The 26195-nt window shown below is 34.2% G+C and overlaps 1 protein-coding gene across 4 annotated transcripts in view; it reads right to left on the minus strand.

Moving 5' to 3' along the window:
• ERBB4 (erb-b2 receptor tyrosine kinase 4) overlaps positions 1–26195 on the minus strand; it is a 1165464-nt gene that overhangs the window by 559455 nt on the left and 579814 nt on the right. For all 4 annotated transcript variants that reach the window (XM_023220194.1, XM_023220218.1, XM_023220201.1 and 1 more), the window contains exon 3: positions 13056–13242. In XM_023220194.1, the coding sequence (XP_023075962.1) occupies positions 13056–13242 (187 nt within the window). The remainder of the gene's footprint in view (positions 1–13055; positions 13243–26195) is intronic.

The following is a 26195-nucleotide window of genomic DNA, read 5'->3' on the forward strand; positions in this document are numbered from 1 at the left end:
AAGGCCATACACAAATTCTGGAAATAATTAGTTAGAGGGTTTCTAAACCTAAAAGGATTTACATGCATTTCAATAATTTTAAAGTTTCCTCCATCTTTTTATCAAAAGTAACCCCGAATATGTTACGATTTTTCACAAAGGGAATTGAGTCTAATAATTATTAAAACTAAAAGACATATTTTATAAAACTCTGCTGTAAATATTTGCAAAACCAAATGTAGTTTAGGGAGACAAAAATCACTTCTTGTCGCTATAGAAGAAAGGAAGTCATAAATATTTTATTTAAAATATTTAGATCAACTTAGCCTATCCATTTATACTTGGACACATCAAAATCGTATATATTTTTACCAGTTGCCAAATAGGGAATAACTTTAGTTAGTATTCTGGTCCTTAAATAAAAAAATTCAAAAAGTGGAGTGGTTATAATTTGTGAATAAAATTAACTAAAAAATCACCGTTCTAGTATCTCCCTTTAATAAGATAAAATATGATTTTCATGAAAACAGTAGAGTCATCTCATAGACTTGAGATCATTTTCAAGCCTGCCATTTTTCTCATATTGATTTTTCTTCCTTCCACCTCATCTACAAAAAATTCTCTAAAAAATAAAAACTAGAATAATACAATTTATAGAAGACATTACCCCATGAGCAACAAAACAAAACACACTTCAAACATAACTAATTGTCTTTTTTTGTCTTCTAGTGTTAAGAAAAGGCCATGAAGCCAGTGGGCCCAATTAGGGCATTTCAGTCCATTCCGTTATTACACTTCATTATTTTAGTTCCCTGTGTCTGTAGAAATAAGCTTAAGTAGTCTGATAACATACTTTTCAATATAAGAAATAATTTAATCAAATTCCACAATCTGTATCTCTTTTAGAATCGTTTCATTTCTTAAGTAAAAAAATCTACACTAAGCAGAGTCTCATTCAACTAAAAAAAAAAAAAAAAAAAAAAAAAGAAAAAGAAAAAAAACCTGCCTTGAAGAGGTGACACCTGGACCACATGAATAATTTTATGCATCCCCTACCCATTCACACATAGCAGAGGATAATAAAAGTTCAGTGTCCTGTGATTCCCTTTCTTCTCAGAATATTTATAGCATTGTGATCAAAAGAAAATCAGCAATTATGCTCCCTGGCTTCAAATGTGAACTCTATAAATTATTGTATGCCCTCCTTGGGGAATATTACTTAATATTTTTTAAGTCCAGTTTATTTATCTTCAAAATAGACATAGTAATAGTAACCTATTGTGATGGTTAACTTTAGATGTCACCTTGACTAGATTAGGAAATACCCAGAAACCTGGTAAAGCTTTATTTTAGAGGGTGTCTATGAAGGCGTTTCAGAGGAGATGAGCATGTGAGTATGAGTAGAGTAAGTAGGGAAGATATGCTCTCAACGCAGGTGGGCAATAGCCAATCTTCTGGGGACCCAGAGGAACAAAAACAGAGGAAAGGTGAATACATTGATCTGAAGCCAGTACACACTCTTTCTCTCTTGTGGGACCCCAGTTTCAGGCTCCCTGGTCTTTGGACTGCAGGACTTGGAACAGTGGCTCCCTGCACCCTAAGGCCTTTGGTCTCAGACTGAGAGGTACACCATTAGCTTCTCTGGTTCTGAGACCTTCAAACTTGGAAGGAGCCAGGTCACCAGCATCCCAGGGTCTCCAGCTTATAGGCAGCCTGTTGTGGAACTTCTCAGCCTCCATAATTGCAGCAGCCAATTTTCCTAATGAATCCTCTCTCAAATATCTATTATCATTGTCTATATCTATATCCTATTGGTTTTGTCTTTCTGGAGACCCCTAACTAACACACCTACTAATCGTGGTTATTGTAAGAATGAAGAGAGAGAATATTTGCAAACTACTTCTACATAGTAAACACTTATTAATTATTATTGACAATAGTATTTCTGCCCTGCTCTGTATTATGCAATAAAGATACTTTGCTTTCTACATTTATTATCCTAAAAAAAAGGCAAGTCATTAAAACCAAAGGCATAAAGCCTAAATGAAATCTAGTTATATGAATAATTTTTAAAAACTAGTAGAATTTATTATTGTGTTCTTATTTGTACACCACCAGATATATAATACTACCCAGTATCATCCCATTGAACATTAAAGCAGAAAGTTCAGAGAATTTAGGGCCCCATCAAAATCAAAATGACATACTTATTTACCAGAATATTTGCCAGAATATTCTGAGACTGCCACTTAAAAAAAAGACCAAATTAAAATTTGAAGTCCTTATGTTTCATAGTAAATTGAAAATCAAAAATACCCTTTTGATATCAGCTTTTTTCAACACTATTAATAATACAAAAATCAAACCTTTAATTTTCACCACAGAGAAAATGAAACTGAGTAAATTAAATGGTCTTAGATGGAAGAAACAAGTTATGGATCCCCATTTTTCACTTTTTTCTTATAAATATTCTTCAAAATTGTTACAGTCATTGTGATTCAATAACCTAAATAATTTTACATGGCTTACAATAAAATTATAGCTAGAAGATATAAAATATGTTATACAGATGGATAATAAAATATTAAGGAAGAGGGAAAATAGTATGAGAGCTAGAATAACTTGTACTTCAGGTAGACTGTTAAAGAAGACAGAACCTCTTTCCATGCTGATGTATAATAACAATCTTCAGATCTATTTGACATTATTATGAGAACAAAGTTCAAGAAAAACTCCCCAAATAAGTATTTTTCTACCTCTACACTATATTTCCATCTCTTTTTCCAGTGGAAGTGATAAATCAGCTAGATCTCAAAGGAAAACAAAAACAATAATTAAAGTTTCCTGGTTAGTACATTTATTATGCCAAAAAGTGTTGGGCCATGCAAATTCTCATTTATCTATTTCCTGATAGATACAGATAAATGGAGAATTCTATTCATCATTTACGAAACATTGACCATTTTTCTTGTAATCTACTTTATATACTTCCACAGTATGCAGTTTCACCATTACAATAGCTATGCTATAATTCTAGGAAAATAATAAGAGGTATATTTAACTTCTAGCCTATTTGAATGTTACTATATTGTATTAATTTTAAAACACATACATTTTTGGATCTAATATCTTTAATATCCTGATTCCTTGTACAATCTTTTACATTTATGTTGGTGCTTTTACTTTTTCTCTTTTTAGAAAGTGTGGACTACAAACAACAACAACAATTTGTTTCCTACAATTGATGATGACTTAAATTTGTTGAAGTATGGCAGATAGCTATTTGAGAAAACATTTTATAAAAGGACTTTTTGTGTTACCTTGTTATTAAATAAATGTTATATTAAAAAAAAAAAAAAACTTTTAACATGAACTAGAGAGTCCTAAAGATAATGGGCAGTGTCTATTCCAGAAATCTTCTTAACAGATTTTTCAGACTAATAATAATTTTCTATTAACATTTACATCTTTCAGTGAAACCATTACAGAGACAGACTTTGTCTATTAGTCCATTCTCACCTTGCTGCAAAGATACCACCCATGATGGAGTAATGTATAAAGATAAGAGATTTAATTGACTCACAGCTCAGCATGGCTGGGGAGGCCCCAGGAAACTCATAATCATGGGAGAAGGGGAAGCAAACACATCCTTCTTTACAGGCCAGTAGGAAGGAGAATGAATGAGTGCCCAGAGAAGGGGGAAGCCCCTTATAAAACCATCAGATCTTGTGAGAACTAACTGAGTATCATGAGAACAGTAAAGGGAAAACCAACCCCATGATTCAATTATCTCCACCTGGTCTCTCCTATGACATGTGGGGATTATGGGAACTACAATTCAAGATGAGATTTGGGTGGGAACACAGCCACACCATATCTCTTTGAGATCTATTTCTAATTTAAATAGATACTTACACTGTGGAAACTAAAGGTAAAAGTAAAAAAATTCATTTTTAAAGTGTCATTTTTCTGACCAACGGAAAACCCAAGTCACAGCAGCTTAAAACATATTTAGAAGCAATGCATGCCATCCAGAACTCTGCTGACTCAAATACGAAACATAGTTAGGTCCCAAATCATAAATGACACATTCTGCATTCTACAATTTGATGATATAAGCCTAACATGCTTTCAATAATTATAAAAATACACTGTGTCTACTTTTTTTTTACCAAAATCAAACTTCTCCTAAAAAATAATAAATCACGTTTATTTCTAGAACTGCATGTAATTACGTTCAATATGTACTTCATAATTTAACTTTTATAATCATCTTACAACTGAGCATTCTCGTTATGTTCATTTGAAGATGAGGAAACTGAAGTTTAGAAAGTTGAATCACTTGCCTCAGAATAGAATTTGACTCAGGGAGCCCAGATTCTGAGCCTGTCTTGTGATTCTCCATGTTATTCTGCTTGTAAGTCCTTGCCTGCTGGATTGGATTTAGTAAAAGTGTAGTCCCTTTAGTGCTGCACTATCCAATATAATTGCCATTAGCCAAATATGACTGTTTAAATTAAAATTAATTAAAATTAAATAAAAATAAAAATTCATATCTTCATTCATAGCAGTCTCGTTCAGACGACTCAACAGCCACATTTGGCTACTGGCTCCTCTGTTGTGTAGCACATATTGAATATTGCTATCATCCCAAGAAAGTTCTATTGGACAGTGCAGCTTTTGAGAAGAAAACATATTAAACTGGAGCCTCCTGACTCCATACACATGCTTGACTATAAAAATAATAATAATAATTGGCTTCACATGGCAGATGGAAGGTAAACAATTGTCAGAAATATAATATTTACTGAGAGAAGACAGACATGCAGAGATAATTTAGAATAGCTCATATCTCAGCACAACAACTTGAATGTACAAGTAGAACAAAACAAAGCTAGTAAGTATTTGAATTGGCATTACTTTCCAAAAGAATCCTAAATTTTTACCAGTAAAATTAAGTCTATTAATAAATGTTGGTGCATTGCAGCTAAGAGTTTAGCAAGCTTGATTTTTAAAAAGCCATAGTTGAATGACAGTGGCTATAGAATGAGTAATTAAAAAAATCAAATTCAGTATTTACAATATTGTTGTATTGTATGTTTGCTTGTATTTTATTGTCAACTTACCATATATGATATATTCAAGTATTACACAATGATCAAAACAAATTCTTTCTAAAATACAACCTTAAGACCTATTGCTTAAGCTTGGATTTTTTACATTTTTCAGCCAATTTAATGGTTCACTGACTATAGTTTTGCCTGAAGAAATTGTCTTAAACAATTTTTGGGAGTGACATAATATGAAGAACGGGTAAATAGATCTAGATTCCAGCACAAGGTTCACCTGATTAGCCACAAGAACTTTGGCCTGGTTTTCTTAGATGTAAAATTATAATAAAGATATCTGCCAGGTCAGCATTACAGGGCTGTGTATAAAACAGATTTTTTGAAAGGACACTGAAAGCATTTTGCAAAGTGTAAACTTCTATAACATATGGGATATTACAATTATCATGCCTTTGGTAAACATTGGAAGAGAACAACATGTAGCCTCATTTCTGAACTCTGACTGAGGGTTTTAGGTTCTGCCAAGCTTGAGGCTGCCTCCTCTGACTAAACTTGATGACATATTTACATACTTTAAAAAACTGCCATAGACGTCTGTCAAAATTAGCATGCACTCTTCATTCCCTCTAAAATATAGATTTGGTGACTGGGCACGGTGACTCATGCCTGTAATCCCAGCACTTTGGAAGGCCGAGGCGGGCGGACCACAAGGTCAGGAAATCGAAACCATCCTGGCTAACACGGTGAAACCCCATCTCTACTGAAAATACGAAAAGTTAACAGGGCGTAGTGGCAGGTGCCTGTAGTCCCAGCTACTCGGGAGGTTGAGGCAAGAGAATGGCGTGAACCCAGGAGGTGGAACTTGCAGTGAGCCCAGACAGCACCACTGCACTTCAGCCTGGGCGACAGAGTCAGACTCTGTCTCAAAACAAACCAGATAGATAGATAGATAGATAGATAGATAGATAGATAGATAGATAGATAGATAGATTTGGTTTATTCCCAGATAGTATTCTTACTGTTACAAGTCTTCTGCCATGAAATCAGAAAGTGCAACAATCCAGTGATTCTGGTCCCAGCATTGCTGTGCCTCCCTTGGTAACTGGGGACAGATGCAAAGAATTCTGCAAAGAATTCTGCAAGAAGGGGTTTATCGCCCTTATACATGTTTTTTCCTTAGGATATATAAGCTTCCTCTCTTAGGGAAGGGAAAATACAGATTTTAGGGCATCTTAAGAAAAAGTAAGAATGATCACAAAGGTTTAAGATTCCAAGTAGGGAAGTTTCCTGAGAGATTCCATAATGCTAGGCTTCCCCTAGTATTTTCTAAAGGATGCTCTAGGGATTAAATAGAATGTTCTTCAAAGAGTGAGGCATCTTTAAGATTCTTGAAGGGGTCATAAATTAAGGGAGTTGAATTATATGCCCTGAGCAGATCATCTTGCCAGTCATGACTGGCAACATGTGAGCAGAGGAGAAAGGATGATTCTATTCCCTGAACACCCAACCCCACCATTTATTTTGGATTATTTCTCCTCGGATTTCTCTCCTTATTATCTCTGATTCTTGGTACAGCAGGAGGAGAAATTCTCATTTCCCTTTCATTCAGTTCTATAAATCCACTCATCAGCTCTCTAAAGAATCAGTTGTCTGAGCATAAGTCCCAGCAAAATTTGCTGAAATGGCCCTTATAAATCTCTGATCCCTTAATTATAACATTTCCTCTTTTCAAATATATGTTTCTATGTACTGACATAAATACATTATTGGAGTTCTCATTTTCCTAGTCAATACACAGTCTGACATGACAAGCAAACAATGCTCTTTAAAACACTGATGAGAGTATCATTTCCAGAAATTGTGGACCTGATCTAAAAATTGACTATTCCCAAAGAACTTGCCACTCTTTTCACTGATTCTCTCTGACTCATGCAAGCTTCACTATAGATTAGTTTTGATCTAATCATTTTCCAAGCAATTTATCCTGAAGCTAAGAGTATTCTTAATTTTTTTTTTCGGCTGCAAATATCACAATATGCTGAATAGATCTTCTAATGTAAACATTTGTAGTATTTTTGTTAAACATTCTGTTTAACAACAATCCCTGAACTAGCCTGGTTGAATCCACTCAAACATTACCAAGACCTTTCACAGGGTAGTTGAAGAATGCTTAGCAAATCTCGTGTAAGAAAAAGAACTCAGAATGAATATGTCTCTTGTGTAGGTCAAGACAAATGTCAGGGCCAATGAAGGATGAAACATGATGATGGAGATTTGAAATGAAGGGCTGGGGCAACAGGTGCTTGGCATGAAACACTGAAAGACAGGAGAGAAGTGCTGTAAGGTAGCAAAGACAGCACTCTTCCTGAGAGTAGACAAAGGCCAGCCTCAGGCTTCTCATCACCCAGAGAAACAGATCTTATGCATAAAGTAGTTAGAAGACACACTGAAATTTGGAACACTTTTTTTGTCTAAACAGGTCACACCCAAAGCCCCAAGGAAACAACAGGAATCCATCCAAATACGCAGAAACAAATACAATAGTTTTCTCGATGTGGTGAAACAAGGGAAAACTATGAACACAACAGATGCAAGGAAAGAACACTAAGATTCCTAAACACCCCCAATGTGAAAGATGCTTTAATTGACAAGTTCCCTGCTTTCTTTCTTTAACGCTCATTACAACACTATGAGGTGGAATTTTCTTCACAATTTTCAAGATAAAAAATCTGAGTCTCAGAGAGACACCCAGACGGTAGGTGGTAGGCCAGGCATTTGCACAGAGAGCTTTTCTGATTTCACAATTGCACATCACTCTATGACATATACTGAGTCAGTGACAGGTGACTTGTCCTTTTCGACATTAGGTTATCTATTTGACCATTACTGAATAATGCCAAAGAAGCTTGAGAGACTTAAATGTGGAAAGGTACTATGTTACTTTGATATACTATTTTAATAAATAAGTTATGCACATTTGCAGGCAGACATTCAAGTGTGATGTTCAGATATCACCGCTTTCACATTTTACATCATTTAGATGTTGTAGTTTCTGGATGGAGCATTTTATTTATTTATTTATTTTGGGACAGGGTCCCTCTGTGCCACCCACGCTGGAGTGCAGTGGCGTGATCATAGCTCACTGCAGCCTCAAACTTCCAGGCTCAAGGGATCCTCCTGCTTCAGCTTCCTGAGCAACTGGGACCACAGGCATGCGCCATCAAGCTTTCTATTCTATTTTTCATCTACCAGAATCCAGCAAACTTCATATATTATTTTCATTACTATTGAGGACTTCTAGGAATAACTTTGGTATTTTACTTTTTGTTTTAAATTTTTGTTTGTCCATATCTCAAATAATAATCTAATCAAGATGATCCAGTATACAGTTAACAAAATGATTAAAATGTCCATAAAATGTCAAATAAAGATGAAAACATGTGAATGTGTTGGTCTGAAAATATGTAGAGGGTTCAGTTAATTTTTAAAAAACACCAATTGTACTTTCGCATCATCCCAAATATCACCTCCTCTAAATATATTCTCATAATTTATAAAGTGAAAATTCAATTATCAATTATTTAAGGTGAAATTTAGTGTGATAAATATATGTATAGGTGTATTAAATTTGTACCTAAGTTATCATTCCATATCAAGATCAAACTACATTTATCTATTTTATATGGATACAAATAAAATAGATATGAACTTAAGCATTTATCTTTCCTTTTAAGATATAAACAAAATAGATATGAACTTAAGTGTTTATCTTCCTGTTTGGGATATAAATAGAATAGAATTAAACTTAAGTATTTATGAAAGATTCTTTTGTATCTACAATATAATATGTAGATTAAGTTGTATCATATTACCAACAATTAGTAACAGATGAGGTGATTTTATAAATTGCAGAAGGGAGAAAGTAATAGTGGGTTTTATGGCCCATATAATTCCTTTTAGGGTTTGGCCAGACTAGTGACTAAACAAGTAGAAGCTTATAGAATTAATTAAGATTGTATATATACTATTAAATGTCTATTTGAATAGGAATGTTTGGTTAAGAAAGAGGTGATTAAAAAAAGTCAGCAGGACATCCTCATCAAGATAAGAACCACGGCCATGGGCAAGCGACCTTAATGGAAGACATGGTGTCCCCTGTCCAGATATGGACTTCTCTGATGCAGTAGGGACCTTCCCAATGGCCTCAAGATATAGGTGATCACATGCCTGAAGGGATGCACTGATGGAAGTATAACCTCTCCACTGGCAAGAAAAAAGTAAGGCAGTGTTAACAGGACACCTAGACCTAGAGTATGCCAATATAAGTTCCTCAGTCCTTCATAGATTGTGTGGCCTATTTTTAGTCTAGGCAACTGCCTCTTTTCCCCTCTACTTATCGTCTACCCTATGCATACTGGGAAATGTGAGAAGCAGCAGTAAAACAAATGTTTCTGCTTGGCCAGAAAAATAGGTTTAAATCCATTTATTGTCTCAGGCACAACCAACATGAAAATATGTAAGTAAGATCTGCAGTAATTTTTTAGGCCATGCAGCAACTTTTGGTGAACATCTAGCTAATTAATAGGAATTTTTAATGTGGGAATTAATCTGTATATGTCTCAGTGACATCCAACCATTAACTAGTGTATAACGACAGTCTTTGTGTTAACTAAATATCTCTGTTATACAAAGTTTGCAGAAAGCTAATGTGCTGTTCTATACACATACTATTCTAATATCAAACAGTGAAAAAGCTTTCAGTAGAAATGCAAACCATATACAAATATACACAAAAGAATCCTTAAAGTCTTCACCTCAAAACTCTTGGTTACAACACTCTTGGTTACAACACTCTGTGCACTTCCCATCCCCATAATTGTTACTGGTTATTTACCTTGTTGAAAGTACTTAAAAATAAAATTTTGCTTGAGAAGAAAATTCATCATGAATTACTATTGCCTTTTTAATGGTTTATCAATATATAAAGTTGGTATTTGGCAAAATGATTATAGAAAAATTTATTCCCAGCATCTTCCTTATCTTTAAGTCATTTTACACCCAAGTGGCTCCCCAGGATCCCCATGTGTTATTTTCATTTTCACCCAAACATACAGTGTATTTCTTGTCATGAAAGCAAAACCTTATCTGTTCCTGTCCCATCCCTTCCTTTCTCTCTGCAAGATGATAGATGAGTAAAAATTATTTCAGCAAATAACTGTGAAGAATTTAACTGGATATTGTGCTACCATCTCTTGGTAACATACCATTAATTAGATTAGTGCTTCTCAAATTGTAGTAATCATCAGCATCACTACAGGGATACTTAACACACAAGTTGCTGGGCCCCACCCCCAGAGTTTCTCATTCAGTAGGTTTCAGGTGAGGCCCAAGGATTTGCATTTCTAAGTTCCTGGATGATGCTCATGGTGCTGCTCCTTTAAGAATGGAGTTAAAAATTTAATACAGTATGGTAGATTAGGCAGTGAGGTATCCGACTAATCAGCAGATTTGCTATTTCCCCTCATTTTATACCAGGTATAAAAAATTAAGGCCAGTCCAGTAGCTCTGCCCTTAATAGAATATAAAAATGTTGTTTTAAAATTTTTTGCTTTGCATAACACAAGCAACATAAAACAAATATTTTTCCAAAGCACTAGATCAATCTTACCTGAACTTAATTATGACACTTGTTTGTTGCTTTAATAGGGTTACCTAGAACATTTAGCCTTTTAAGATTTTTGCCATAGAGCAAATTTCATCCCATATTCTTCTTCATGTGAACAGTTAGGTGTCTTCTGTCATTTCTTGCATATTCTTGCACACAAACACAATCATGCGTCCGTGTAACTTCTGATTCTCACAACTGGAGTAACACTATCGATCAGAACACCTAAAGTTCAATGACCCTAGACTGTCTCCCTTACAGAATAATTTTGGCATAGAGCAGTCAACCACCTAATAAATAAAATATCTGAAAAATGTCCATATTAGCCTAAATTTCTACCATTTTGTTGCACTTTCTTCAATTCACTCAAAGAAATTAATACCTTTTGAATGAGTATCTATTTTTCTAAACAATCAGCTCATTTTCTTAATCACTTATTAATTATCCATTTGTACTACGGCAAAAGAAAATATCACAGCTTCCATGCAAAGTGAATAATAATATTCTTGAAATAATAGTGTTATATTTTGGTACGCACAAGTTGAACAACTGTCACAATCTTAAGTAATACAAGTTATGCACATACTCACTATGAGGTATGTTTAAATGTGGCGTAATTTTGATGGATTAAATAACTCTGTTTTAATAATTTAGTAGTACTGGTATTAAATGTGAAAATATATAAGGGAACTATTTAAAGACAAATTCTCTATGCGGAAAGAATCCTCAAACAGCACATCTTATGGAATAATAAGATTCAAGTATTATAAAAAGTTTGAAAAGAAACTTATTCAATTTTTTTCTTTAATATATTCAGAAAGAAATCATGATGAAAACACAATGCTTCCTATGCAGGTTTTAACTGGATCGTATTACAGTATTTTTAGATTCCTAATTTCAATCATTCAATTGTTCTCTACACATTTCATTTCCAAAACTCTTTCTCCTATCATTATTTCTATATAAGTAGCAATTTAGTATAAAACTCTATTCTTCAGTAAGAAAACTATCTTTGAAATAAATAAAAGTGAAAATGTTGATGAAGGAATCTATAAATTCTGAACAATTTGCATTCACCATTATTTCATCAACTCTATAGCAATCATGTCCAAAATAAATAACACAATCAGTATTCCTTTCTTCACCCAAAATATCCCAATTTTATCTCACATGTCTGGCTAACTATGAAGCTATGTCTAACTTAAAACTATAAATTTAATATCTACTTCAAATATAAGAAACAAATGATTTCAATATTCTGACAATATTCATCTTACTCTTTGTTATATTTTAAGGCCATATCTCTAAACTGCTTAATATTTAAATGTCAAGAATTATTACTGCTTATTGGACTCAAAGTACATATAAAACCACTACATGTTTGGATGCAAAATATATTGATTATATTAATTATAGTAAATTAAAAGTGTAAACTCCTTTATCCCACAGTTAGGTGCTAATTATTCACTAATTAGCTTTTATTTTATTTACTTATTTATTTATTTTTTGAGATGGCGTTTCACTCTTGTTGCCCAGAGTGGAAAGCAATGGTGCAATCTCAGTAATCAGTTCATTTTGATTACAGGTATACATGAATAAAATTCATGATTAGAACCATTATACCAAAAAGCCTCCTGCAAGGACTTTTACATACTCTGAGCTATGCGAACTGAAAAGTAACAGTGGGATGGCAAGAACCAGCTTACAAAATAAATTCCTATTGAGTGTTTTTCATAGAAGGATGATAATTTTAGGTTTCTTACATCATATATTTCCAATCTTAATGAGAAAAAACTACTCTGATGATCTGATGTTATTGAAGTATTCTGAGAAAGAATTGCTGATAGCATTTAGTGAGCTACTGAATAAGAGAAATCAAAACTGTATAAATTATATATACTTATTATTCCAAAAATAAGGTGATTGTGCAGAAAACTAAAGATTCATGGAAATAGATATAATAGCTTGGGTATTACTAAGCTCTATTCGTTATTGCATTATTGCAAAGATTTGATGATATGGTCCACTGTTCACCTGAAACCACCAAACACAGCATGTTTCATATCTCAGTTTTCAGTTACAGAGCATTTCCAGAGTTTACTCCTGTTCAGCTGAGATACAGTATTATGGTATCCTTCACACTGCACTTACAAAATCTATAAATAAAAACAAGGGCATCACGGGGCATCATTGCTCATAAAATGAATAAATCACTGATATTTAAATGCCTTAGAGTGTTCCTTAATGTAACAAATATGACAGTAACCTACATACACATTTTTGTGTACATTGCCTTATACTGATAATGAAAGCATATCTGCCATTATGTATATATTCCTTACCTGTCAAGTTCTTCAATCCAAGTTCTTGAAGTCCAAAGTTTCCATCTTTTCTGTAGTTTAAAAATATTGCCAAGGCATATCGATCCTCATAAAGTTTCGTTCCACGAATAATGCGTAAATTCTCCAGAGGCAGGTAACGAAACTGATTAAGAGCCACTAACACGTAGCCTGTGACTTCTCGAACAGACTGAAAAGACACAAACACAAACAATTGTCTGTGTTATAAAACTGATTTGTCACTATGTATATGTAGCAACTTAGATTAAAATAAGTTATTAAACTCTAATTTTCAGTTTTTAGCTTAATACATTATTTTCCATACCATATTCTAAATAATTGGCTTCATAAAAAGATCACAAAGGGTTAAAATCTCATTTGAACTACATGTTGTAGTTCTTTTAAACAGTTATGAATATGCTTATAGTAAAATAATGGATTTTGTTTATGAGACCTTCTTCATACCTGAGATTTGAATATAGTTAAATGAATAAAAGTCTTGCTTATCAACAGACTACAATAAGTTAAGGACGCACAACCATCAGTCAGACTTTACATAAAAAAGCAAATTGGTGAGCATAAGTAAAACAAATCCATGTTAGTTTGTAAATTGTAGGATAGATTTAAAAAGGCTTTATTGGTGTTTAGTGCTATATTTATCAAATAACAATTGCCCTGTACATCTCCAGGGAACACAAACATAAACAACATGTATTAAAAACTAACTGTTGTGGACGGACGCGGTGGCTCACACCTGCAATCCCAGCACTTTGGGAGGCCGAAGCAAATGGATCATGAGGTCAAGAGATCGAGACCATTCTGGCCAACATGGTGAAACCCCATCTCTACTAAAAATACAAAAAATTAGCCGGGTGTGGTGGCAGGCGCCTGTCGTCCCAGCTACTTGGGAGGCTGAGGCAGGAGAATCACTTGAACCCAGGAGGCGGAGGTTGCAGTGAGCCAAGATTGTGCCACTGAACTTTAGTCTGGTGACAGAGCAAGACTCTGTCTAAAAAAAAAAAAAACTTGTTGGCTATAAATTCATTCCAATCACATTTTTAATTTTTACTGCCCACTGTTTAAATTTACCCATGTATAATGAGTTAATTATTTGAGGGTTTGTGAGACATTTTAAAGCAAAACTGTCATGAAGAAAGCCTGAGTTTCATCTAAATATTAAATTTTTCGATAAAATGATGATAAATAGTTGTCAGAATTAAAAAAAAAAAACTAAAAATGATACAAGTATTTGGTATTATTTTAACACTAATTTCATGTTATTCTAACGAACCCTTTTCATTTCAGATGCTCCAAGGCTCAGTTTTTGGTACTTATTTCCCCCCTGTCTATTCTCACTCCCTTGGTGATCTTATTCAGTTTCAAAGTTGGCGATCTCCAAACATTTATCTCTATACTTTCCCCAAACTCCAGATTTATACCCAACTGTTTACTCACCATCCTTACTTGGATGTCTAGTATGCTTTTCAGATATACCTATTAATGGCTGAACTCCTTTCTTCCTTCACCCCTCTGGCAGCCTTCCTCATCTCAGTTAAGGTTTTTCCATCTTTTCTGGCTTTCAGGCCAAAATTTCAGTCATCTTTGACTCTCCTCTGACACCCCAAGTGTGATCCATACTATTTGTTCTACATTCAGAATGATCAGAAATTCAACTACTTTTTATGTCATCCATGGCTCCCACCTGAGCCATCATCATTCCTCATTTAGATTATTGCAATAGGTCTCCCTGTGTCTATTCCTGATCCTTACGGTGTATTCTAAATTCAGGCTAGCCAAGGTATTTTAAAGACATAAATCAAATTACAACACTTCAATGTTTAAAACTCTGAAACATCTCCTAAGTCACTCAGAGTAACAGACAAAATCCTTTTACTGATGCATCAAAATCTTCATGCTGTTCGGTGCAATAACCATTAGCCATATGTGGCTAGTGAGCAAATGAAGTGTAGCTGGTCTAAATTTAGATGTGCTGTAAGTACAAAATACACTCTGGATTTTGAAGATTATATGATGAAATGATAACATTTGAGATAAATTGAGTTAAATAAAATGTATTATTAAAGTTAATATTAGTTGTTTCTTTTTACTTTCTTACTGTGGCAAAACAAACATTTTAAATTACGTTCTATGGCCTTACAATTCTATTAGACAGAACTACAGTATATGATCTAGTCATCAGTTCTCTTTCACATGAAAATTATAGTTCTACCTTAAATTGTGCATTATGCCCTTAAAATCTGAGTTTCCCTTCATCTTGTTATCTTCTTGGCAAACTCCCTCACTACCTTCAAGTTTTTGTTCAAATATCTCTTTCTCAGTTGAGGCCAACCCTGATAAACCTGTTGAACACTGTAGTCCCTACACTTCTACCTGCTTCAATTCTCATATTTTCCCCACTACTTCTTACCTTCTACCATATTATATCATTCATACGTTTATTAGATTTAGTATTGGTAACCTGTCCCTCTTTTTCCCAGAATATAGCCCTATAAGGTCAAGCACTTTGGTCTGTTAACTTATGTGTCTTATGTGACCAGGAGAGTGGCAGTAAACCAACAAGTATCACTCTTGTCCTTCTCTGGCCACATCTTTCCCCACTGTACAAAGTCTGTGGAGTGAAGAAAAAGGTCCATTTAGATTCTGCACTCTCCCCTTCCAGACCCTGTGATCCCAGAATTTCCTTTGCAAATAACTCCAAGTCTTTATCCAGAAACCGTAATGTCATCAACCCCAGTTCAATCCCCAGACAGCGGATTGTGCCACCAATGTGCATATATGTAGGAAGGAATGGGTGGTCCAGGTGTCAATGTGTGATGGGAAACTATACAGATCCTGGACATGTAGGCTAGAGTGTCCAAAAACTTGCTTTAAGACCTCTCACAATATATGCTAGAAGTGGATGGAGGAGAGACTGTAGAATGGAGCCATTTCTCTCCATGCCAACATATTCCTGAGGACTCCAAAAGTTCTAACATTGTACCTGGTCATCCAGGTTGTTATAAAGATATGTCTGTCAAAATGGGAAAATATAACATTTTATTTAGTAATCTCTAGTTGGTTTATAATAAACAATAAAATATGTGGGCCTCTATTCAGACTCTTTTCACCCAGTCTCATAATTCTTAGGAATAAGCATACTGCAAATAATCAATAGAAGAGTAGAATCCTAATGGAGCAAAAGTGGAGAGGAATAGGCAAGGGATACATGGAATTACTCAAGTCTGGCATCAAATTGGGAACTCTAAGCCACTATGAGTACTCCTAAGACAGTGAGTTTCTTGGAGTGAAGAGATAAATGCCTAGGACAATAGAAAAGAGTGGTAAAACTCAGCAGTGATATGCATTGCTTGTACACAGCAATTTGTTTAAAATTGCACCACCTGGAAAAGTCGGGCTCTAGGGCTCTATAATTCCTCCTTCAAACACCGTTCTAATGGTTGAACTGTTACCTCTTTGAGTGCCCTTATCTACCTCTTTGAGCTCTTCAAGAGAGACTATAAATACATTCTGACATCATATGGTCTAAAAAGTAAAATTCTTTCATTCATTATCACAAAGTTTTCTTTAAATGTGTATACAATAATTATTTAGTGATCTAGGTCACAATGATAAATGTGGTGATGGAGGATGTATTATGACTCTTTTGCCTACAACATGTCGTAAGATCCATCATTCCAAAACAGTCTTATCATTAGCTTCCATCCCACTCAGGAAGTGACTCTTCTTATCAAAAACTGTAAAAAGCCATTGGTTTATCTCAAGATGGAGAAACACATTTATAATGTCAACAGAGAAAGCACAGATGAAGCATACTTGGGTAAAATAAGAGGTTTATTTGTAAAAGAGTAACATCATTAGTAATTTTTCAGTGTCACTTGGGATGGCATTTGGATCACATATTACCACAAGCTGCAAATAACCTGCAAATAATAAGGGCTCTAGAATGTGTGATAGGTATGAACCAAGAACAATGCTGAACACATAAAGAAGGACTAACTAATGCAGAAGAGGATGCTTCAAGTGCTCTTATCTACTAGAAAAAGTAAAATATAACTAAGAACATTCTGTATTTGCATATTACTAAATATATTTATATTTGAATTAATTGTGTTGTAATATTTATATACTTCTCATTCCAGGGTGTGTATTATATTATTCTTAGAGACATGTGTCTTATCTTCATGGAAGGTCAGATTACAAGCAATAGGTACTCCCTTGTAAAGATTCTAGAATTGGAGGGATTTGCTGTTGTAACTGAGATTCTAGTATCCAAAATAAGTCTCTGTCATTATTCATTTTGTTTATTACCCTTGCAAAATAGTATGCATAACTAAGCATTAGCCTAACAAATATCTTTTTATTATGTGAACTCTGGACATCATTCCATGTTAATGCTGAGAATGTATGTCCAAGTCATTTTGAACAAGGCCACCCATAAGTTGGTCCATAGTAAATTATTTTATGATAATGATAGTGAAGATCCTATTTATTTATTTCTTACATCCCTTTCTCCAACCCAGAAAAATAATGTCAATAATAGAAAAAATATCATAGCAAATCTCTCAATCCAAGATGTGTTGCTCTAATCTTTTGTATGTAGAGGGACACATGGAATTGAAGCATTTTAAGAAAGAGTTACAGGAGATAAATACACAATTCTTATACCTAAAAGAACACATCCTGCCTTATTTTGGTCTCTGTTTTTTTGGTATTCATAGTCACATTTTCTCTATTCTTATAATCTTCCTGTGAACAAATATCTTGAAACATCTCAAAAGGAAACTCCAGTGCAGACCATGAGCCATGTGTACTGATTACAAATAAAAACAATGAAAGGAAACGAGTTAATAATGATAGGAGTGCTTAAAGATGAAAAAGAGTAAATAAAGTGGTTTGAGCCAATATTAGCAGATCTGGATAAAAAGTGAAGAGATATCTAGAAGTGTAAATTACATGTTATAATGTCTGATAAGGCCACACAATCATGTTAGTTATCCATTATCCCTCACCTTTCAGCTATCAGAAAAAAATCTGAGTAGCACAACATTTTCCACTGTTTTAGAAAATTTTAAGAAAATCAAAACAACTTTTAAACATATGAACTTATTTATGGGAAAGTATAATGGCAGGAAATGTGGGCTTGTCTGCCAGGCAAAGTTGGACTCCAAACCTAGCCTTTGTGCTTGCTAGCGTTGTGGCTTCGATCAGGTTGCTTAATCTTATTGAGCCTCAGTTTCTTCATCTTTAAAAAAGAGATACCAATATTTCTATTATAGAACCATAATAGGGGTTAGAAGATATAAGAATACTGGCTGACCAATAGTAAGTACTTAACAGATGCTAAGTTTTACAAATATTATCTCTGATAATAGCCAGGCAGATGAACTGCCTGTGGACAATCTGAGCAGAAAAAAAATATATAATATCATTACATAAGAACTATTGCTTTTCATCTCTCTGTTATGTAACCTTTGGTACATTTATATCTTGCTTATGCAATTTGCAATTTATTCCTAAATTTCAGAAACAGTTCCTTATACTTTATGTGTATATATTATAGCCCTAAATTTAATAATGACTATGAAATGGAATGGAATCAAAAAGTGGAAAGCAATGCTTCAGGTCTTTTTAGATATCATTTCCCATGGAAAATAATTTTATGAACTTGCTATTAAAAAAAAAACATTGTTTGAACAACACAATCATGATTTATGTACAAGGACCAAAGTAGTAAACAGAAATTATAAGAATGCCCTGGGGGAGGGAGAGCATTAGGAGAAATACCTAATGTAGGTGACGGGTTGATGGGTGCAGCAAACCACCATGGCACGTGTACACCTATGTAACAAAACTGCACGTTCTGCATATGTACCCCAGAACTTAAAGTATAATAAAAAAGTAAACAAAATAAAATAAAATCTAATTTCTGAGTTACTGGTGATGTCTTTGATATCAAATAAAGGTTTTACTCAAAAAAAAAAAAAAAAAAAAAAAAAGAATGCCCTAGCAAAGACAAAATGCTGACTCTGGTTCTGGCTCTGTAACAGTTTAGTTCTAGAAATTCTGCCTATTTTGTCAACCAAAGAGTGAATACCCTCCTAAAGATATATCTTCCTCCTCATGGTGTAAGCTTCTACTCAGTAAAACTGATTGATTTTCATTGTCAATGTTGGCTTCTATAGTTGCTTTGTTCAAGTAGTAAATACATTCGGATATTATTAAAGCCTTGAATGATTCAAAACTCTTCTAACTCAAGGGACAATTTGTTTTGCTTTGCGACATTTGATGAGTGAAATCAAAAGATATGGAACACAGAAAAATTAACTTCCCATACCATATTAGCAGTAAGTCCAGGAAAAAAAAATCATGACTTTTAAAAATGACAAGAAATTTTATAACCATTTCTCCTGCATAGTATTTTAGAGACAATGTGAAATCTGCAGTTATAAATCTGGAATTTTCAATGGATGTCCCTCAATCAAAGATTAGATGAGGCTGTGCTGGCTCACCGGGTTATCCTTTTACCTCTAGATCATGTCAGAAAAGTCAGTCTTCACTATTTCTAAATGTATGTTTCATTCCACAACTATTTTAACAGCTTTTAATTTTTTCTGTATTTGATATAAATCCCTAATTCTTTTCTTCTTAGTTGACTTTTTAAAAAATTGATCCTTAGTAGAAATGAAGACTAGTTCCTTAAATGTTCCTTCGTTTGCCTTAAGATTAAAGTGGTTACAGTACCACACAATTCCTAAATATTTAATAAGTGTTTAGGAATGATTTTATGTACATTAAAAGTAATTATATGTTCCTACCTACGTATGTAAAACTTTTTACATACTTTTTACATAGTTAGAAAATTTCCCAGATTTTTTCCTACTAAAATTATGCATCAAATCCATGTTTATTACATTTCTTTAAAATTAGCATCTCTTTTAAGATATACCTATCCATTTTTGTTAAAACCTTCTGTAATCAGTCAAAAATATCCAAATTCTTAACTTCTACTCCAGTGTCTTAAGAACTCATACACAATTAGATATTATCCACAAAAATATTAATACATTTCATCAGGTAAGAATCTACAAATGTAATGTTGATTACCTAAGGTCTTGAAGTCAAATAAACCTGTAGTATCACAGAGAAGAGTAGGGAACAGAGAACTACGGTGGTGCGGGGGGGGGGGGGGGGGGGGGAGGGGTATTAGAAAGTCCCTTCTGCTGGTAATGACTGCAGAATTTATGTGTTTTCTGACGGTGACAAATGTAGTAGCAAATTGTAGTCTCTCTATCAGTAAAGCTTTCCATTAAATTTCCCTAGGCAATTAATTTCTGTCCCTGCCCTTCACAGCATGTCTGAGAATATCTAAAGCAGAAAACATTCTTAACTATGACATAGTATTTAAAAGTTTACCAGAATAAAAACACATTAATAAACACAGAGCAAACATTACATATCCCTGCTGCTTGTAGAAATAGTATGTTTGCTTTGGAATTCTGCTTTCATTTTTCTCACTGTTCTTAATATTCCAAGTATTACTTAATACTCCTGGCAAGGAGGGACTCAAAGTCTCATCCAATTAGATTTGAAAAAACAAAAATAATATGAAATGTCATATACTGACTGGAGTAGAGTAGAATTCATACTAATTACACACAGCATGAAATAATACTCAAGAGGTAAGAAACTGATCAGGTCATCCCAACAAACTGCTAACTTTCAGCCATTTCCAGCTAGTCTCTTTGATGCTAGTGTTGCTATGAGTTCTACTTTCTAAGAATCTGCAGGCCATTTCAATCATCACTGGCCACTTGGCCAGCTCTCAACCCATGACTTCTTAGCAGTGAACACCTTGAGTTCCATTGAAAAAAGGACTATTTAGCTCACCTCCCTAGAATTAACCATATATTTTTTTTTTGTCCTTTATATTTTCCTGAGCTGGGTGGAGAGTTAATCGTCCCCCTTCAAATCTCTACATTCCCAGTTGGTTCTTCATCTCCTGACCTTATCAAGACTATATTCCTGTATCATAGACTTATTACACAGGCGTTAGGTTTGTAAAATTAAATTAAATTGGCCCAATGTTGTCTCTGTACCTTGAATTTCTATGCAGCAAACTGTGACCTAATTAGTAAACACACTGCAAACTAACTTGAGTATATTCTTATAACAAGTAGCTGAATCACAGCCAATCATAGCAGATAGGCCTCAGTCAATCACAGGCTACCAATTGATCACATTATGTCTAAATAAGGCAAATGCTAAGCTGTAACGATTTAAACTGTTTCTGCATAATACTTACTTGTCCATCTATGAATTCTGCCTGCTCACATTGCTGGGTGGGGATCTCTGAACCACTCCTGATCTGAGTGCTGCCCAATTCATGAACATTCTTTACTTAAATAAACTCTGTCAAATTTAATTTTTCTGAAGTGTTTCTTTTTAACAGATTACACAGACTAAGTTGGAAGCTTTGGCAGATTCATCTACATAATCACACAAAATTTCAATTGTAAGTGTACATATTTCAAAAACTTCATAAGTTGAAAATTCTATCATCTCTAAAGCGTGCGTGTGTGTGTGTGTGTATTTGTTTCCTACACATTTATACAGGGAGGCTTATATTTTGAAGCCTGGATTTCAAATAGACATTTTAATAATCTTTAATAGCTATTTAAAATATAATATTGAGTTCATTTTTTTTCCTATCAGATAAACACATTAAGCTCCAATGATTTGGGGAACTGACTTTTAACTGAAATTAGATACAATACATAAATGCTAAAATAGCAAGAATGTTTGGAAACTTTTGAATTAAACTTTGTGTAGATATAGATAGAGCTGAAGTAAAAAGAAATTATTAGTTGTCTGCACTTTCATACAACTGAAGCTACACGAGAATCAAAGCATCGTAATATTTATTAACGTTGTCCATGTGATGATGAGTATTCTCCTCCACAGAGAGCCAAATTGGTTAGGACAATGCAGCCTAGTGATTACATTTGGGTTCTGTAGTCTCACAATCTTAGTTTGACTGCTGTCTCCATCACTCATTCACCTTGCACAAATTATTTAATATTACGTTCCTGTTCTGAAAAATAGGAAAAATCTCTGCTAAATGCTTAGAAGTTGAATCAACAAAAGATAATCAATTTCATCATATTATCATTAGTGCAATTATGGGAAATATATATATTTTTTTATTATTATACTTTAAGTTCTAGGGTACATGTGCATAACGTGCAGGTTTGTTACATATGTATACATGTGCCATGTTGGTGTGCTGCACCCATCAACTCGTCAGCACCCATCAATTCATCATTTATATCAGGTATAACTCCCCAATGCAATCCCTCCCCCCTCCCCCCTCCCCATGATAAGCCCCAGTGTGTGATGTTCCCCTTCCCGAGTCCAAGTGAGCTCATTGTTCAGTTCCCACCTATGAGTGAGAACATGCGGTGTTTGGTTTTCTCTTCTTGTGATAGTTTGCAAAGAATAATGGTTTCCAGATGCATCCATGTCCCTACAAAGGATGCAAACTCATCCTTTTTCATGGTAATATAAGTTTAGGAATGGTAAATAATATATAAGTATAAACATTTAATATTAAAATTGATTAAACAATTGCTACTACATAGTACATAAAGATATAACTTCAGTCAGTCTATTGTTGGCTAAATATGACCACTCCCTAAATTTATTCATGTATGTATTTGTTTGTTTATGAGACGGATTCTTGCTCCATTGCCCAGGCTGGAGTGCAGTGGTGTGATCACAGCTCACTGCAGTCTTGAACTCCTGGGTTCAAAGGATCCTCCCACCTCAGACTCTTGTGTCTAGGATTACAACTACACACCACCACACCAACCTAATTTTTTTTTTCCAGTAGAGTTTGGGGTCTCATTATGTTGCTGTGGCTGATTTTGAACTCCTGGCCTCAAGTGATACTCCTGCCTTTGCCTCCCAAAGTGCTAGGATGACAGATGTGAGCCATCGTGCCCGGCCAAACCCCCATAGTGTATATGCTGAAGTCCTAACCCATACTGACTCAGAATGGGACTGTATTTGGGGATAGGGTTTTTAAAGACGTAATTAGGCTAAACTGAGGTTATTAAGTTGGGCCCTAATCCAATATGACCAGTGTTTTTTAAAAGAAGAAAAGATGAGGGTACAGACCTGACAACAGAAAAGACCATGAGAAGACACAGAGAAAAGCTGGTCATCTACAAGCCAAGGAGAGGGATCTCAGAAGAAGCCAAAGCTGCAGACCCCTTGATCTCATATTTCCAGCTCCAGAATTGTGAGAAAATAAATATCTGTTGTTTAAGCCACCCAGTCTGTGGTACTTTGTAATGGCATTCCTAGCAAACTAAAACACTGCCTAAGTTCACATCCTAGCTTTTAGCAGTATTATGTTGGGTAAATTATTTAACCTTTCTGTGTCTCAGTATCTTTATCTGTAAAATGGGGATGTTAAGGTCTCCAAATCCTAGGATTATTTTGAGAAGTATATCTCCACAACTTGCTTAACAAAAGGTCTGGCTCATAGCTATCCCTCAGTATCAGGTTTTATTGTTTTTCTGAATCCAGAACTCTTCTTCAATATGTTCCCTGTGTTGCACAGCATATTAAAAACTGCATTTTTCTATTTCTAATGGAATAACTACTCATCACCAAAGTTTAGATGAGAAAACTGCTTGCTAGCATTTTAATGTACAATTGAGAGTGACAGTTTCATGTCTGAGGTCTTTTATAAATGTGATGTTTCCCTATTCAAAATTTAATGAAAGAAAACGGGCCTCTATGAAATTATGACTGAAAACAGCTGCCTCTGTTGAAAAGCATATGGGAAATGCCCTTTGAGGATGCAGAAGTTAGAGGTGACTGCTTCTGTGACTAGTCTGTTGTTATTTTTAAATGAAAAGGATGAGCAATCTCAGAAATAAGAGAGCCAAAGTATCAGGCTTGCATTTGACAAGCCTGCCAAGATACACTTCAATATCTGTCTAAATATTTGGCCGTAAAAAAACACAAAACACAGACTTAATTAATTTATAAAAAACCAAATATTTGCTTTAGTCATCTCCTCTAGTGACAACAAGGTCTGATGTTACTTATGATGCTCTTAATATTAAATTCAAACATCACAATAGGCATTCTATTGATATCTATGGATACAATCAGGACTACAAATATAACAAAAATTGAGGCCATGGACTTGTAGACAAGCAATTTAAATGCTTTTCTTATTTAAGTATCCTTATGCAAGTAACAAGTTTCTAAGTAGCTATTTACTACTTCAAATAGTACAAATTTTCAAATAATTACATTAACTTATTAATTAGTGTTTTCAGTGTGTGAGGCATTCTTTTGTCTTCTGTCACCTACTGGTCAAATCACTCTGAGTATTACCTCTGTTTTATAGGTGAAGTAACTACAGTGAAATAACTTGCCCAAAGTCACATAGACAAAAGTGATGGAGGAAATATTAAAACAACAACAACAAGATCTCTCTTATTCCCAAGATCAATATCCCAATCTGTTTAAAGTATTTTTTCAAAAAGTGGTACCAATTACTTCCTTGTTTAAAGTACTATCCATGGCAACATGGTCTAACATTTTGATTTGAGAATAACATTCTCTCTCTAAGGTTTCTTTATGACAAGAATATTAGCTAAGAAAGAGTATTTCTCAAAAGTAACTGCAGCATAATTCAGATATTTATAATTGTAAAATCTGCTAAAAAAAAACGTACTTTAAGTACCCTAAAAGTCTTAAAATCAGCATTCTCTTAGGTGCCTTCTCTTAGGTGCTAGCAAACCTTTTCAAACAGATATATAGAATCAAATGAGATTCTGTGCATAAATTAATAATGCAGATACAACCAAACAATCCTAATGTAAACGTATTTTTAAATTTGCACTTGACTTTTCTTCCTCAAAAAACTCTTTAAGTCTCTATGCTTTCACCCTCATTCACCCATCCATTCATCCATCCATCCATCCACCCATCCATCTATTCATCCATCCATCCAATTATCTATTCTACAATTGTTTATTGTCCACCTACAATTTGAGAAACATTGTTCAAGGTGCTGGAGACACAGTGGTAAGCAAAATAGACAAGGTTCTTAATCTTAAGGTAGTTACTTCCTTTATCATTTCCAATCTTAGTCTAATGACAAGATTGCCACTAAGAAAAAGATGGCTTGCCAAGGAGGATTTACAGTAACTTGCAAGTGAATGCCTGTATCTTTGTTTCTTTAAGAGTAAACGATCTGTTTTAAAATTTTATGCATTAAACATCTAATCTTATTATAAAGCCAACTCATTTTCTGGTCATACATTGGCACCTTCCATTTTGGAAAAAAATGAATTTTTCTTCTGATATTAATTGTTACTTAGAGATGCACTTTGTGTCTATGTTTGTGTGTATGTCTTCAGCATTTTCAAGTAAACAACTTAATTATGAAACATTTTTTCTCTATGTTTCCCCTTTATAGAAATTTTATAGAGAAGTAATCATTACAGTATCTTCTAAGACTGTACATAAATTACTTACAAGATATAAAATATATTAGACTTTTAAATATCCTCTTAAAATATCATCATTTGCCTATTTTGGTGTCATTCATTCAGCAATCTGTACTTGCAGTATATTCAAAGCTACTCCTTGCTGTGGGGACATGGAGATGTATAAAACATGACCTGGCTCCTTAGTAGTTCACAACTACTGTGAAAGACAAACATGCAAAGGAGCAAAGGAATAACATGTTTAAGATGCAACAATGGAACCATCATTAAGATTCTGAATATTAGAAAGTAATGAAGACCACAATGGGGGTATCAACAGCACTCTGTGTATACACAGGGGTGAAGCACATAAATTTGCCTGATGAATATTGGAGAAGGAAGTTGTAGGAACAGATAATTGTTTAAGTTCTGAAAGGTTGTTAAGTGTTCCACAGGGATTTCTCACCTAGATTGTGGTCTTAAATTATAGTTTTACACAAAGACAAACCAGGAATTCTTGGAGAAATTTCATATTCTAGGCATAGGACAAGAAATAGATAAGGAGCCTGAAACATCATATCATAGCATATAGTGAGGAAGCTATCAAAAA

Source organism: Piliocolobus tephrosceles, chromosome 11, assembly GCF_002776525.5.
Source record: "Piliocolobus tephrosceles isolate RC106 chromosome 11, ASM277652v3, whole genome shotgun sequence".
NCBI classification, from domain to species: domain Eukaryota; kingdom Metazoa; phylum Chordata; class Mammalia; order Primates; family Cercopithecidae; genus Piliocolobus; species Piliocolobus tephrosceles.